Raw genomic sequence first — 16,218 nt, forward strand, 5'->3', positions numbered from 1 at the left:
TTGCAGTGAGCCGATATCATGTCATTGCATTCCAGCCTAGGCAACAAGAACAAAACTCCATCTCAAAATAATAATAATAATAATCCAAAAAAAATAGCCAGGTGTGGTGGTATGTGCCTGCAGTCCCAGCTACTGGGGAGGCGGCAGCAGGGGAATCACTTGCATCTGGGAGGCGGAGTTTACAGTAAGCTGAGATGGTGCCACTGCACTCCAGACTAGGTGACAGAGCAAAACTCAGTCTCAAAAAAAAAAAAAAAAAAAAAGGCCGGGTGCAGTGGCTCACGCCTGTAATCCTTGCACTTTGGGAGGCTGAGGTAGGTGGATCATCTGAGGTCAGGAGTTCAAGACCTGCCTGGCCATCATGGTGAAACTCCATCTTTAAAAAAAAAAAAAAGGATTGAGGCTGCAGTGAACTATGATGGCACCACTGCACTTCACACTTCACTCCAGCCTGGGTGACACAGCAAAACCTTGTCTCTAAAAAAAAAGGGGAAATAAATAGAATAAACAACTCTGAGAAGGGACATGATCTGGTGACAATCTCAAGTGAATCAGTGGTTGAACCAGGACCAGATCCCAGTGCCCTATCTTCTGGGGACATCCTCGGCCTGAATTTTTAATGCATGTCCCTTCTGCAGTGTCTCTCCTCTGAGGTCCTCAAAGGGAAACTGGGGTCTTTGAGGACATGAAGACTCGAATTAGGCCAACCAGGGGTCTTGGAACTCCAGATCAAAGAGGAGAAGAAAGGCCTGCCACTGTATGTGTGTTGGGGGGCAAAGGGAGGTGTGGTCATGGGATATTGACATGAATGCACAAGGGGCAGGAAGTGTCTGAAATCAGAGCTAACTTGGGAGGCACAGAACACGAGGTGCCTGGAAGGGGAACAGATGTGCTGTGGGGCATAGGGCAGGCTGGGAGGGGAACAAAGGTCCACTCCATGGGTGACCAGACCCTTCCGCCAGGGCTGCCCACTTCTGCCTTTGGAAAATGTTTCACAACGCCCCATGTTGTGTGTGTGTGTGTGAATCTGCAGCTGTGAAGTGAATGTTGATGTAAGAGGCAGGGCCCTCGGCTGCGGATGGGTAGCAGGGTGTGGGCTCTCACTCTCACTTGCACCAGCATCCAGAGAAGGGGTGCAGGCTGAGGTGCTGCCCAGAGCACTGCTCACACTCCCAGAGTACCTGAAGTTGGCATTCCAATGACAGGTGAGTAGTGGCCCCTAGAGACAGAGCCTGATTAAAGGGTGGGATGGAAGAGGTCACTAGGCTGATAGAGACTTGAGGAAGCAAGAAAGCCCCTGGTCCTCCGTGGGAGTCCTGGTCTAGAACACAGTTCTGGACACCAGATCATTCTCACTGTGGGGCAGTCCTTGACAACCCTACCGGGTCTACCTTTCCTTTGTCTGAAGCCCATGGATCAAAGCCCCTCGAGTTTTCTGGGCTGCTGGAGGAGGTGGGGGATCCGGGCAAGGGGCAGACATGTGGCCTCAGCTTGCCCTTCTTAGAGCTCAGGGTCTCTGCATCCTCTGTGGCAGGAGATCTGCCTCTGGGCATCTGTGCTCACATGAGAGGACAGTGATTCAGAAGTTGCCACCTCCCACACACCTGGAATGGTTGGTCGAGGGGTGGAGGTGATGGACCCAAGAGGGGGTCAGGGACCTTAGTTTCTCCAATTTTCCAAGAGTAGGAGGTGGGAAGGGAGCAGGGAGCTTTAACTAAAGAGGCAGGACATTCACCATGCTTCATGGGCCCCCACAGGTGACAAGGGTCCCCAGAGGCTGAGCAGGTCCAGCTATGGCTCCATCTCAAGCCCCACCAGCCCAGGACCACAGCAAGTACCTCCCAGAGAGACCTACCTGAGCGAGAAGATCCCCATCCCAGACACGAAACCGGTGGGACACTGGAAATGTCCTGGGGGCTTGCAAGATTGACAGGATCCTCTGGGCTCTCACAGGCTGGAGAATGGGGTCTCTTTGTGATCATGAGTGGCAAGTCCCTTCCAACTCTGGGACTGGAGCCTTGAGGACATGTTTTAGCATTTAGGAAAGGTCATAGGGAGAAGTGAAGAAGCTGCAGGCTGGCATCTGGCATCTAGGATGCTGTCACCTGCATTTCCAGGACCTTCTTTTTTTTGAGACAGAGTCTCGCACTGTCGCCTGGGCTGGAGTGCAATGGCGTAATCTCTGCTCACAGCAACCTCCACCTTCCAAGTTCAAGCAATTTTCTTGCCTCAGCCTCCCAAGTAGCTGGGATTATAGGCGCCCACCACAACACCCAGCTAACTTGTTGTGTTTTTAGTAGAGACAGGGTTTCATTATGTTGGTCTCAAACTCCTGACCTCATGATCTGCCCGTCTCTGCCTCCCACCGAGCCTGGCTCTTTAGCAGATTTCTAAGTCGACAGGCCATGCCCTGGAACAGGGTTGGGGGACCATAGTCTCAGCAGACCACAGAGAGGAGGCCCTGTGGTTGGAAAAGGAGCTGGGGAGGAAGGAGCTGGGCCAGGGAGGTTTGGTCCCCTCATCTCCCTAGACAGGCTCCTGTGGGGACTCTGAGGCCCTGACAAGTGAGGGCTTGAGAAGGGCAGGCAGTTCAGGTGCCAGTTGGCTACTGAGCTTAACGGATCCAGAAAGCACCTCCTCCGTGACTCTTCAGAGCCTGCTGCTTCTGCCACCCATGCCCTCCCCATCCCCTGGGTGGCAGACCCAGGAACACGCCATGGAGGGGAGGGCTGAGCTGATGAGCCTATTGGGGCTCCTCTGGGGGATGACCAAAGCCAGGTGCCAGCATCCCTATACCCAGGACCCCCTCACTCTACTTCCCCACCCCCCTACAGGGCACCTTCAGCCTGCGGAAGCTGTGGGCCTTCACAGGGCCCGGCTTCCTCATGAGCATTGCTTTCCTGGACCCAGGAAACATCGAGTCGGATCTTCAGGCTGGCGCTGTGGCTGGATTCAAAGTAACTGAGTCGGGACCTGAGTGGGGACACCTTCAAGAGGGAGGTGACCAGGCTAAGTGTTGGAGGGCCCTGCTGGCCATGTGTCTCCAGTGTGGCCTGGGAGCTGGCATTAAGTTCAAATGGGCCCGAAAAGCGTTCCCAGGGCAGCCCTGCCAGAAGGTGGGGCATCTGCGGGGAGTGGGGGATTGGATTTCCCTTTAAAAAAAAATTCATCGATTTTATTTTCTGAGACAGAGTCTCGCTCTATTGCCCAGGCTGGAGTGCAGTGGAGAGATCTTGGCTCACTGCAACCTCTGCCTCCCGGGATCAAGTGATTCTCCTGCCTCAGCCTCCCAAGTAGCTGGGATTACAGGCACACACCACCAAGCCCGGCTAATTTTTGTGATTTTAGTAGAGGCAGGATTTCACTATGTGGGCCAGGCTAGTCTCAAACTCCTGACCTCAAATGATCCAACTGCCTCGACCTCCCAAAGTGCTGGTATTACAGGCGTGAGCCACATTGCCCAGCCTAATTTATTTATTTACTTTCAGACAGGGTCTCATTATGTTGCTCAGCCTGGTCTTAAACTCTTGGACTCAAGCAATCCTCCCACCTTAGCCTTCTAAAGTGCTGGGGTTACAGGCGTTAGCTACCAGTGCCCAGCCAGAATGGGACTCCATTTCTCCCACCCTCTCCCCAAGGAATGTCCTTGGTTAGAGGGTACCACCAGCTCAGGGGCTTTCTGAGGCTGGCCTCTCTGGCTGAAGACCTCTCCCTGCCTCCTCACAGCTTCTCTGGGTGCTGCTCTGGGCCACAGTGTTGGGCCTGCTCTGCCAGAGACTGGCTGCACGTCTGGGCGTGGTGACAGGCAAGGACTTGGGCGAGGTCTGCCATCTCTACTACCCTAAGGTGAGTTTGTAGGACCTGGACAGGGAGAACCTCTGTCCCCAAACCCCAAACAGCCATTTTCAGCTTCCATGATCAAATAAATACATGATCTCACATGGGGCATCCCAAGTCCATCTGTTTCTTTTTCTTTCTTTTTTTTTTTTTTTTTTTGAGGTGGAGTTTCGCTCCTTACCCAGGCTGGAGTGCAATGGTGCAATCTTGGCTCACCGCAACCTCCGCCTCCTGGGTTCAGGCAATTCTCCTGCCTCAGCCTCCTGAGTAGCTGGGATTACAGGCACAAGCCACCATGCCCAGCTAATTTTTTGTATTTCTAGTAGAGACGGGGTTTCACCATGTTGACCAGGATGGTCTCGATCTCTTGACCTCGTGATCCACCTGCCTCGGCCTCCCAAAGTGCTGGGATTACGGGCTTGAGCCACCGCGCCCAGCCAAGTTCATCTGTTTCTTTACTGTGTGTGTACTTGTTTTTTTTTTTCAGTCGGAGTCTCGCTCAGTTGCCCAATCTGGAGTACAGTGGTGAGATCTCATCTCACTGTAAGCTCCACCTCCCAAATTCAAGTGATTCTGCCTTAGCCTCTCAAGTAGCTGGGATTACATGTGCCCGCCACTGTGCCCAGCTAATTTTTTGTATTTTTAGTGGGGGGGGGGTTTCACCATGTTGGCCAGGCTGGTCTTGAACTCCTGACCTCAGATGATCCATCCACCTCAGTGTCCCAAAGTGCTGGGATTACAGGCATGAGCTACTGTGCCCAGCCCCAGTTCCATTTGATAGATGAAAAGACTGAGGCTCAAAATGACAACATACAGCCTAGAGGGACATGAGAGGCATTTCATTTCACAGAAGGGGTAATTCAAATTTGGGAACATGATGTGCCCAAGACAAAAAACAGGGAGGCATCAGCTCAGGAATGGCCATTGGCTGGGGTGGACCCTGTTGTGAGTGTCCAGTTAGGAAAACAGAAATTACAGCACTAGACATGTCAAAGGTATTGAATGCAGGGATTGAAAGGTTTGGGAGGGCTGGAGGAGCAACGGAAGAGGGTGTCACCCAAAGATCAGAAACCTGCTGCGCTCCTGGCACAAGCCCCAGATTCATCCTTTGCTGCTGAGCTCCTGGAAGCATTACTGATGCCGATGAAATAGCCGCTAGTGCTACCAGAGCACAGGCTGCCTGGTGCCACTGCTAGAAATACCATCGGAATCGGGGGAAAAAAATTGTTTATCTCAGCCAGGCAGGCGGGGTGGCACTTTGGGAGGCCGGGGCAGGCAGATTACCTGAGCTCCGGAGTTTGCAACCAGCCTGGGTAACACAGTAAAACCTTGTCTCTACTAAAATACAAAAAAATTAGACAGGCATGGCAGCGTGTCCCTGTAGTCCCAGCTACTCGGGAGGCTGAGGCAGGAGAATTACTTGAACCTGGGAGGCGAAGTTTGCAGTGAGCAGAGATCAAGCCACTGCACTCCAGCCTGGGTGACAGAGCAAGACTCCATCTCAAAAAAAAAAAAAAACCACACTCACAACCCTGAGGACTTGGCTGTTGTGAGTGTCACAACAACAACAACAAAAAGGTTTATCTCTGCCTTTCCATCTCCTGTAAGCTCTTTCTACATAACGAAAATGGAAGCCAGTTGGCAAGACTGTCTTGTAAATGTAGTTTGCAAGCTTCCAGCCCAGCAGCACAAGGAGTATGGAGAGATGCACGTAGGGCTGAGACCACAGACAAGTAACCTGCCCACCCTTGATGAAGGATGGTCTCCTCCCCATAGGTGCCCCGCACCCTCCTCTGGCTGACCATCGAGCTAGCCATTGTGGGCTCCGACATGCAGGAAGTCATCGGCACAGCCATTGCATTCAATCTGCTCTCAGCTGGACGGTACCACCCCAGTGTGACCCAGCCCTTCAGGCAGAGGCCAGGAACAGCTGCTGCTACTTCCCCCCGCCCTCCCGCCTTGTCCCTCCCCGAGTCTATGTTATTCTGTTGTCCCCTCTGACATAGGGCTGCTGCTCTATTTTCCAGAAATGTAAAGTGATTTGTCTAAAGTCATACAGATATGAGTCATGCAGGACTTTGGGACTGCAGCCCCAAACTCCCTGCCACACCGGGCGCTAGGCTTCTCCTCTGGCTTGGGGTCCTGCTCCCAGGAGGCCAGATTCCTGTCTCCAGCCCTGAGGCTACATAGGAGTTAGTGACTCCTGGCCCAGGCTGGGCTGACCCAGGCCACTCTGGTTTCAGAATCCCGCTCTGGGGTGGCGTCCTCATCACCATTGTGGACACATTCTTCTTCCTCTTCCTCGATAACTATGGTGGGTGCACACCCCACCTCATAGGAGAGTGGTGGTGGTGAGGGTGCTGGACTGGGAAGGGCTCTGACATCGGGCTGCCTGGGGGCGCACCTGTGCCCCCTCACTGTTGCTGGGTGACCTCTGGAAAGTTACGTGAACATCTCTTTCTTCACCTGTAACATGGGGAAATAATAGCACAGACATCAGAGGGTGGTTGTAAGGACTGAGTGAGGTCACCTATGTTAAGTGCTTGGCACTGTGCCTGGAAGCGCTGGTAGTATTCGCCATTACGAATTGTTGATGTTACAGATGTTTTTCGTTGATTTGCTTGGTTTGTTTGCTCTGCCTTGCAGGGTTGCGGAAGCTGGAAGCTTTTTTTGCACTGCTTATAACCATTATGGCCTTGACCTTTGGCTATGAGGTAGGAAGCCAGTGCTTCAACTGCCTTCGCGAGTCCCAAGATCATTTCTCTCCCCTTCCCTCGGCCCCCTAGCTGCGGGGGACCGGGGTGGGGATGGAGGCTGAGAAGAGGTGACCGCGGCGTGGTTGCGAGGGGCGGGGCTTGTCCTCACCAGGCTCCTCCCTGCAGTATGTGGTGGCGCGTCCTGCGCAAGGGGCGCTTCTTCGGGGTCTGTTCCTGCCCTTGTGCCCGGGCTGCGGCCACCCCGAGCTGCTGCAGGCGGTGGGCATTGTTGGCGCCATCATCATGCCCCACAACATCTACCTGCACTCGGCCCTAGTCAAGGTGAGCAAAGGGGAGGGGAAGGAAGACCCCTAACTCAGAGCCATGTTGGCCCCGCCTCCAAGCCTGGAGCCCCTCCTCTCTGCCTCCTTCCGTCAGGATTTTCAGAGTCTGTAATAACGGAGTGTCTACAGTGCGCTGGGAGGAACAGACAGTCAATGCCCCTGCCCTTCTAGAGTTTGCATGCTAGTGAGGTGGACGGACGCCAAGCAAGTAAACAGAGGAAAGAATTATAGGCTGGGCGCGGGGGCTCAGGTCTGTAATCCCAGCACTTTGGGAGACTGAGGTGGGAGGATCCCGAGGTCAGGAGTTCGAGACCAGCCTGCAATCCCAGCTATTCGGGAGACTGAGGCAGGAGAATCGCTTGAACCCACGAGGCGGAGGTTGTGATGAGCGGAGATAGAGCCAAAAAAAAAAAAAAAAAAGAATTATAGGGCCAGGTGAGGTGGCTCACGCCTGTAATCCCAACACTTTGGGAGACTGAGGCAGGTGGATCACTAGAGCCCAGGAGTTAGAGACCAGCCTGGGCAACATGGTGAAACCCCATCTCTACCAACAAAAAATAAAAAATAAATTAGCTAGGCATTGTATATACCTGTAGTCCTAGTTACTCAGAAGGTCAAGGCTTGAGCCAGGGAGGTAGAGGCTGCAGTGAGTTGAGATACCACCACTCCAGCCTGAGTGACACAGCAAGACTCTGTCTCAAAAAAAAAAAATTAGCCGAGCATGGTGGCTCACACCTGTAATGCCAGCACTTCGGGAGGCTGAGGTGGGCAGATCATGAGGTCAAAAGATTGAGACCATCCTGGCCAACATGGTGAAACCCCATCTCTACTAAAAATACAAAAATTAGCTGGGCGTGGTGGAATGCACCTGTAATCCTAGCTACTTGGGAAGCTGAAGCTGGAGAATCACTTGAACCCAGGAGATGGAGGTTGCAGTGAGCCAAGATTGTACCACTGCACTCCAGCCTGGTGACAGAACAAGACTCCATCTCGAAAAAAAAAGATTGTGAAAGGGACTCTGAAATAAACAAAAGAGAGAAATATGACAGAATGACTGAAAATTGGGGAGGCAGATCAGGGAAACAATATTACAAGCAGAGGGAAAGCAAGTGCAAAGGCCATGAGGCAGAAATGAACAAGGCTTGGGTCCCTAACAGTGGCTCACGCCTGTAATCCAGCACTTTAGGAGGCCAAGACAGGAGAATTGCTTGAGCCCAGGAGTTCAAGACCAGCTTCAGCAAGACCCTGTCTCTACAGAAAATTTAAATATTAACGGGGTGTGCTGACATGTGTCTGTGGTCCCAGCTACTCAGTACGCTGGGACAGGAGGATCACTGGAGCCCATGAGTTGGAGGCTGCAGTGACTCATGCACTCCAGCCTGGGTGACAGAACATGACCTGTCTCTAAAAAATTAAATAATGGCCGGGTGCAGTGGCTCATGCCTGTAATCCCAGCACCTTGGGAAGCCAAGACAGGCAGATAACCTGAGGTCAGGAGTTCGAGACCAGCCTGGCCAATATGGTGAAACCCTATCTCTACTAACAATACAAAAAAATTAGCCAGGCGTGGTGGCAGTCACCTGTAATTCCAGCTACTTGGGAGGCTGAGGCAAGAGAATCACTTGCATCCAGGAGGCAGAGGTTGTAGTGAGCTGAGATCGCGCCATTGCACTTCAGCCTGGGCAACAGAGTGAGACTCTGCCTCAGGAAAAAAAAAAAAAAAAAAAGAAAGAAATGTGAGGGTGGGGACACTGTGGTGGTTCCGAGGGATTTTGGCCCTTCCCTCCCCCTTTGACCTTCATAGTCTCGAGAGATAGACCGGGCCCGCCGAGTGGACATCCGAGAAGCCAACATGTACTTCCTGATTGAGGCCACTGCTGCCCTGTCTGTCTCCTTTATCATCAACCTCTTTGTCATGGCTGTCTTTGGGCAGGCCTTCTACCAGCAAACCAACCAGGCTGCGGTGAGACACTTTTCCCTGCCCCTGAGGCCACACCCATATTTGTGTCCTGTAAGCCTTGCAGAGGACCCTAGGCAATACAGCTGAGCCCTTCTGAGTCTCTGCCCTGATCATCTTCCCTGTCGGTAGATATCATTCATTCAGCCAATAATTATTGAGCATTTGTTATGTACCAAGTGCATCTTAGACCCTGGGGATACAGCAGTCAATGCTACAAAGACCCTGCTCTCTTGCAGCTTAAATAGGGAGGGAGGTGAGCAGACAGGAATGATACCCAAGAGAAGTGCAGAGTGGGAAGAAATAAAGGGGGTGGGCCAGGCTTGGTGGCTCATGCCTGTAATCCCAGCACTTTGGGAGGCTGAGGCGGGCAGATCAAGAGGTCAGGAGATCGAGACCATCCTGGCCAACGTGGTGAAATCCCATCTTTACTAAAATACAAAAATTCAGCCAGGAGTGGTGGTGTGTGCCTGTAGTCCCAGCTACTCAGGAGGCTGAGCAGGAGAATTGCTTGAACTCGGGAGGCAGAGGTTGCAGTGAGCCGAGATGGAGCCACTGCACTCCAGCCTGGCGACAGAGCAAGACTCCATCAAAAAAGAAGGAAGGAAGGAGGAAACGGAGGGAGGGATGGATAGAAAAGAGGCCAGGCGCAGTGGTTCACACTTGTAATCCCAGCACTTTGGGAGGCAGAGGTGGGTGGCTTACCTGAGGTCAGAAGTTCAAGACCAGCCTGGCCAACATGGTAAAACCCCATATCTACTAAAAATACAAAAATTAGCTGGGTGTGGTGGTGCATGCCTGTAATCCCAGCTACTCAGGAGGCTGAGGCAGGAGAATTGCTTGAACCTGGGAGGCAGAGGTTGCAGTGAGCCGAGATCGAGCCATTGCACTCCAGCCTGGGCAACAAGAGCGTAACTCCATCTCAAAAAAAAAAAAAAAAAAAAGAAAAGAAAAGAAATAAAGGGGTGGGGTGAAGAAGCATAGCTGGGGGTGTGGAGATGGGGTTTGCATTAGCCTAGGTATTCAGGAAAGGCTTCTTGGAAGAGGTGACATTTGTTGCTAACACTGGGAAAGGAAATAGCCAGCTCCTCCCTGACTCTCTGGGACCTGCAACCTGTGTCTCTGTATCTGTCTCCCCTTCTGAGTGTATCTTGGTCATGAGGCTCTAACAACTAACGGCAGCCAGGGTTGGGGCTTCCTAAATGTTGAGCCCTGTGGGAGGAGGGGTGGCCAGGCCTCCAAGGACCTGGGCACTGCCACTGCCTTGCTCTATTTCCTTGGGAGGTCACACTCTCCTCCCTGGGTCTCACTGTTCCTTGGCACAAGGAGAGAGGTCAAAATCGGGATTGCCAACCCTTGTCTTCAAGACCAGGCAGGGGTGCAGAGCTAAGGGAAGTGGATAGTGTGAGGAGGGGAAGCCAGGCATGCCAGCCAGCTGTCTGTGTGGATTGATGCCAGCTCTCACAAACCTAAAAGAAGCTGGAAACTGGGTTCTCATGTCAAGCCTTCTCAATTTTAAATGTTGGCAACAAATCCACATTAAAAAAAAAAAACAGACCGGCTGGGCGCAGTGGCTCACGCCTGTAATCCCAGCACTTTGGGAGGCCGAGGCAGGTAGCTCGCTTGAGCCTGTGAGTTCAAGACCAGCCTGGGCAACATGACCAGACCCTTGTCGCTACAAAACATAAAAGCAAAGCAAAACAAAACCCGACTTATTTTATTAGCCAAACAAAATATGTCCGGCCAGATTCAGCCTGGGGCCACCAGTTTTGGAACCCTGGTCAAGGCTAGGTGTCTGGTTTCCCAAGACTGAGGGTGCTCCTCACATCTTCCTCCTACTGCCTACTGCCCGGGTACCCGCAGTTCAACATCTGTGCCAACAGCAGCCTCCACGACTACACCAAGATCTTCCCCATGAACAACGCCACCGTGGCCGTGGACATTTACCAGGGGGTGAGCACGGCGGAGGCGGGGGAGAGGAGGGCGTGACCAGGAGATGGTGGGCTGGGGCCACCGGTCAGACCACACTCTGTCCCTGCAGGGCGTGATCCTGGGCTGCCTGTTTGGCCCCGCGGCCCTCTACATTTGGGCCATAGGTCTCCTGGCAGCCGGGCAGAGCTCCACCATGACTGGCACCTACGCGGGACAGTTCGTGATGGAGGTGGGGCAGGGGGCGGGCCCGGGATGGCAAGGGGTCCAATGACAGCAGGCGCACAACTGGGGCTAGGACTCCGGACCTTGTGGATCCTTTTCTTTCTTTCCTTCTTTTCTTTTTCTTTCTTTTTTTTTTTTCTTTTCTCTTTTTTTTGGCAGAATTTTGCTCTGTTGCTCAGGCAGGAGTGCAGTGGCACGACGACGACTCGCTGCAGCCTCAACCTCAGCCTCCTGAGTCGTTGGGACCACAGGCTCATGCCACCTACTGCACCAGGCTAATTTTTAAAATTATTTGTAGAGGGGCCGGGCGCGGTGGCTCACGCCTGTAATCCCAGCACTTTGGGAGGCCGAGGCGGGTGGATCATGAGGTCAAGAGATCGAGACCTTCCTGATCAACATGGTGAAACCCCGTCTCTACTAAAAATACAAAAAATTAGCTGGGCATGGTGGCGCGTGCCTGTAATCCCAGCTACTCAGGAGGCTGAGGCAGGAGAATTGCCTGAACCCAGGAGGCGGAGGTTGCGGTGAGCTGAGATCGCGCCATTGCACTCCAGCCTGGGTAACAAGAGCGGAACTTCGTCTCAAAAAAAAAAAAAAAAAATTATTTGTAGAGATGTGGTCTTCCTATGTTTGCCAAGTCTGGTCTCGAACTCCTGGGCTCAAGTGATCTTCCCGCCTTGGCTTCCCAACGTGCTGGGATTACAGACGTGAGCCACCCAGCCTTTGGGTCCTTCATGTAGCCCAGAGAGAGACATTATAAGCCCCATTTTACAGATGAGAAAATTGAGATCCGGACAGGCGAGGCGACTTGCCAGAAGCTGCAGACCCAGGACTAACAGGAGCCGTTTCCCCAAAACTGTTTAGTCTTCAGCAACGAGCTATGGATGAGAGCCCCCCATTTGTTCCCATCCATCCCCTCTTGCCACCTAGGGACAGAGCTGCCTCCAATTCGGCAGTGGAAAAGTAGAGCATGCCCCAGGCATGAGGGGTGGAGGGACTACAGAGGATCTCTACTCTGAATCCCAGTCCTGTCTACTCCCCACCAAGGCAATTACCCCCACCCCAGGGCTTCCTGAAGCTCCGGTGGTCACGCTTCGCCCGTGTCCTCCTCACCCGCTCCTGTGCCATCCTGCCCACCGTGCTTGTAGCTGTCTTTCGGGACCTGAGGGACTTGTCAGGCCTCAATGATCTGCTCAACGTGCTACAGAGTCTACTGGTGAGATGCAAGCGATCCCCTAGCCCTATCCACCGCAGAGCTAAACAGGACCTCCAGCAACCCCATGCTGAGCCTCGCCTGGGCCTGCCAGGCCCTGTCCCAGGCACATCTTGCCTACAAGGCTCCCACCATCCCCAAAGCCACCCTGTGGGCAGGAGGGTAGGACTTTCTTTTTTTTCCCCCCAGAGACGGTCTCCCTCTGTCACCCAGGCTGAAGTGCAGTGGTTCCATCATGGCTCTCTGCAGCCTGCCCTCCCAGGCTCTAGCCATCCTCCCACCTCAGGCTCTTGAGTAGCTGGGACTACAGGTGCACGCCACCACACCTAGCTAATTTTTTTTTTTGAGATGGAATTTCATTCTTTTTGCCCAGGTTGGAGTGCAGTGGCAATATCTTGGCTCACTACAACCTCCGCCTCCCAGGTTCAAACCTCGGTCTTCTAAGTAGCTGGGATTACAAGCACCCACCACCAGGCCCAGCTAATTTTTTTTTTTTTTTGAGACAGAATCTCACACTGTCACCCAGGCTGCAGTGGCACGATTTCAGCTTACTCCGTCTTCTGCCTCCTGGGATCAAGCGATTCTTCTGCCTCAGCCTCCCGAGTAGCTGGGATTACAGGCACCTGCCACCATGCCCAGCTAATTTTTGCATTTTCGGTAGAGACGGGCTTTCATCATGTTGGTCAGGCTGGTCTCGAACCCCTGACCTCAGATGATCCACCCACCTCGGCCTCCCAAAGTGCTGGGATTACAGGCATAAGCCACCGCGCCCAGTCAATTTTTTGTATTTTTAGTAGAGATGGAGTTTCATCATGTTGGCCAGGATGGTCTGGAACTCCTGACCTCAGGGATTACTCAGCCTCAGCCTCGGTGGATCACCTGCCTCGGCCTCCCAAAGTGCAGGGATTACAGGCGTGAGTCACTTCGAGAGGGATGATTTTTTTTTTTTAAGTAGAGACAAGAGTTCACTATGTATGTTGCCCAGGCTCATTATCCCATTTTACAGATGGGAAAATTTAAGTTAGTAGTGGCAGAGCTGGGATTCAAACTGAAGCAGCTTGGTTCCAAAGCCCCAAACGCTCTCCTGCTTTGGAGCCCAAGACCTTAGAAGGCAGGAAACAGGGAAGCAGGCTCAGTGTGATTAGGGCAGTTGAGCTCACAGCCAGGCAGAAGGTGACAAGCCACGCCCATGTTACCCCCACCTTTGCCATATTCTGAGGCAGGATACCTCAGCTTCGGCTCCTGCTGCTCTTCCCAGCTCCCTTTCGCCGTGCTGCCCATCCTCACGTTCACCAGCATGCCCGCCCTCATGCAGGAGTTTGCCAATGGCCCGTGAGTACCCCCATCCCAAGGGCTGGACTTACATCACCACATTTCATCCTCACAGACAACCAGAGGTATGAGTTCCAATTCTCCCCATTATCCCAATGAAGCTGCAGAGACCCAGAGAGGCTTAGGAACTTGCCCAGGGTCACCCAGCTAGCAAGTGGGGGAGCGAAGACTGGAATCCAGGGCAGAGGGCTGTTTCTAGAGCCTGAGCTCCTCACTCTCGCCTCCCACTCAGCTTTTGCCAAAGCCTGCCAGTGTGCAGCCTGGAGGACCAGGAGGCAGGAGGTGGGCAGGGGAGTCTGTCTGCTCCAGGTCCCGCTGCCCAGAGAAGTGGCCTTTGTTTATCCACCCCCACCCCAGTGTGGGCACTGGGAGATGAAGAGGAGTGGATGCAGGTTGTCCAGCTCCTCCAGCCAGTCCTGAGCCTCTCTTATGTCCCCCAGGCTGAGCAAGGCCGTCACCGCCTCCATCATGGCGCTAGTCTGTGCCATCAACCTCTACTTCGTGATCAGCTACCTGCCCAGCCTGCCACACCCTGCCTACTTCAGCCTTGCGGCCCTGCTAGCCACAGGCTACCTGGGCCTCACCACCTACCTGGTACAGTAGGGCCGGGGGGGTGCCTTGGGCATGGGTAAGGCAAAGACAGGAGGCAACCAATCGGGAGGATCTGGGGGGACACACTGGGGCTTCCCCAGAGGTGTTGGCCTCTCCCCAACTCATGGTCACCCCTCCCCCAGGTCTGGACCTGTTGCCTTGCCCACGGAGCCACCTTTCTGGCCCACAGCTCCCACCGCCACTTCCTGTATGGGCTCCTTGAAGAGAACCAGGAAGGGGAGACCTCTGGCTAGGCCCACACCTGGAACCCAGCTGCGAGTGGCATGGATGGCACGACTGGCCTGTTGGATGTGGAGGGGACGCATGCAGGCAGCAGGATGGAGTGGGACACTTCCTGAGGCCGGTGAACCTGGGGAGCCTCAGGGACCTGCTATTTCCTAACATAGCCATGTGATTACCCTCTGGGTCTCAGTGTCCTCATCTGTAAAATGGAGACACCAACACCCTTGCCATGGAGGTTAAGCACTTTAAATACAGTGCCTGGCACTTGGAGCCAAAAAAAAAAAAAAAAATTCAAAAGGTATTTATTCACCGATCTGATAGCCAAAGGGCAGGTGGGATAGGGACTGGGGGACTTGGAGGCTTGGGCAGGACACAGATTCCAAACTAGAGCTTAAAATAGAGTCTGATGAATGGTATTTTATTTATTTATTTATTTATTTGAGACAAGGAAAGGGTCTCACTCTGTGGCCCAGGCTGAAGCCCAACGGCGGGATCTTGGCTCATTGCAACCTACGCCTCCCGGGTTCAAACAATTCTCGTGATTCAGCCCCGGGAGTGGCCTGCGCCACCCGGCCCAGCTAATTTTTGTATTTTTAGTAGAGACGGGTTTTGCCATGCTGGCGAGGCTGGTCTCGAACTGCTGGATTCCAGTGATCGCCCACCTCCGCCTCCCAACGTGCTGGGAATTACAGGCATGAGCCACCACACCCAGCATGATTAAAGTTAAATAAATACTCGTTAGCTTCTCATCCAAAGGAGCAGGGGACGGGAATCCGGAAGGCACCAAGTCTCTAAAGCATTCAGAAGACCCCTATGCCTGGGTCTGGTCTGCACCTATTCGCCGCAGCCTTTCTGTTCCGCCTGCAATCCATTTTTCCAGACAGTAAAACGGAGGTGAGCTTCTTTCTCCGTCAGGCACCAGGTCATAAGGAACTCAAGAGTCCATGCCTCTGAGGCCCAAGTTTTTTGCCGTTTCCTCAAGGGACCCGGCGGCCGCGACTCCCACGCCGCGCGGTTACAGCTCCCTCTCCGCTGACTGCTCCTCCTAGGGGTGGAGACATTATCCACGTAGGCCCTCCCGCCTTGGCCTCTCCCCTCCCCGCCAGGCGAAACGACGGCGGGGCGGGCGCTCGGGGCTCGCGCCTAGGAGCCCCGGAAGCCTTCGGGGAGAGTGGGTGGGGGGAAGCCTTGTGGGCAGGGAGCCCCCTCTGCCTTAGGGAGCGGCTGGCAGTCCCTTCGCCCCATTCAAGGGCTGCACTTTGTAGACACTCCCTAGGCTGTTTCTAGGCTCCCCCAAGTCCCTCCTCCAACCTCCTAGGGTCCCTCGGACCCCAGCCCTACACCCGCGGAGTGCGGCAGCGAGGAGGAGCCACCGGGCCTTTCCCTAGAGTTGAACTTGGGTCGGGTGCTGCCCCTGGAGGAACCCCCGATTTCCCAGGGACCCAGCAGGGCAGGCGGCTTGGCTCCGCGTTCCGGTCCGGACGCTTGTTTATGAGAATTTCGTCTTTCTTAAAAGGGCAACGATGCGAGTGGGTCCCTCAAGGAGAGAAGGGATGGGACCGGTCTGGTGCGACCTGGGCCGTGCTGCAAAGGGTACCTGGGCAACAGGGTCGCCCGACTCCTTCTCTGGGGTTGGCACTGGAGATGGGTGCTAGCTGAAAATGAATGGGGGACGTGTAGCGAAGAAAGGCATCTCCCAGATCCTTCAGCCTCCTGGAAATGCCCCAGTTGTACCCTCTACACAACCCCTCTCGTGAATTCACTTGGCATTGAGTGCCAGTCCTTTGCCAGGCCCTGTGTTACAAGTAGGGGAGGGAGGCAAAGTCCCGAATTAAAGGTGTCAGCTCTCAA

General features: G+C 53.8%; 1 protein-coding gene across 3 annotated transcripts; it reads left to right on the forward strand.

Moving 5' to 3' along the window:
- The first annotated feature begins 1,102 nt into the window (after positions 1–1,102).
- On the forward strand, positions 1,103–16,218 carry SLC11A1 (solute carrier family 11 member 1). Of its 3 annotated transcripts, none has more exons than XR_013519106.1 (15): positions 1,103–1,205; positions 1,758–1,891; positions 2,835–2,957; positions 3,727–3,846; positions 5,614–5,720; positions 6,081–6,151; positions 6,484–6,551; positions 6,720–6,875; positions 8,682–8,840; positions 10,698–10,787; positions 10,876–10,995; positions 12,055–12,204; positions 13,425–13,533; positions 13,974–14,127; positions 14,268–14,668. XR_013519106.1 is itself a non-coding variant. In XM_002749781.7 (15 exons), exons 1-15 carry the CDS (start codon positions 1,199–1,201, stop codon positions 14,376–14,378), a joined length of 1,644 nt encoding a protein of 547 aa, XP_002749827.5. In that variant the 5' UTR covers positions 1,103–1,198; the 3' UTR covers positions 14,379–16,218. The 3 variants fall into 3 exon arrangements, 2 of the variants coding, with proteins under 2 accessions (XP_002749827.5, XP_008997730.4); XM_002749781.7 differs by having other exon boundaries at positions 13,460–13,533; positions 14,268–16,218; XM_008999482.5 differs by lacking the exon at positions 8,682–8,840 and having other exon boundaries at positions 13,460–13,533; positions 14,268–14,669.

Source organism: Callithrix jacchus, chromosome 6 (genome assembly GCF_049354715.1).
Source record: "Callithrix jacchus isolate 240 chromosome 6, calJac240_pri, whole genome shotgun sequence".
Lineage (NCBI taxonomy): Eukaryota > Metazoa > Chordata > Mammalia > Primates > Cebidae > Callithrix > Callithrix jacchus.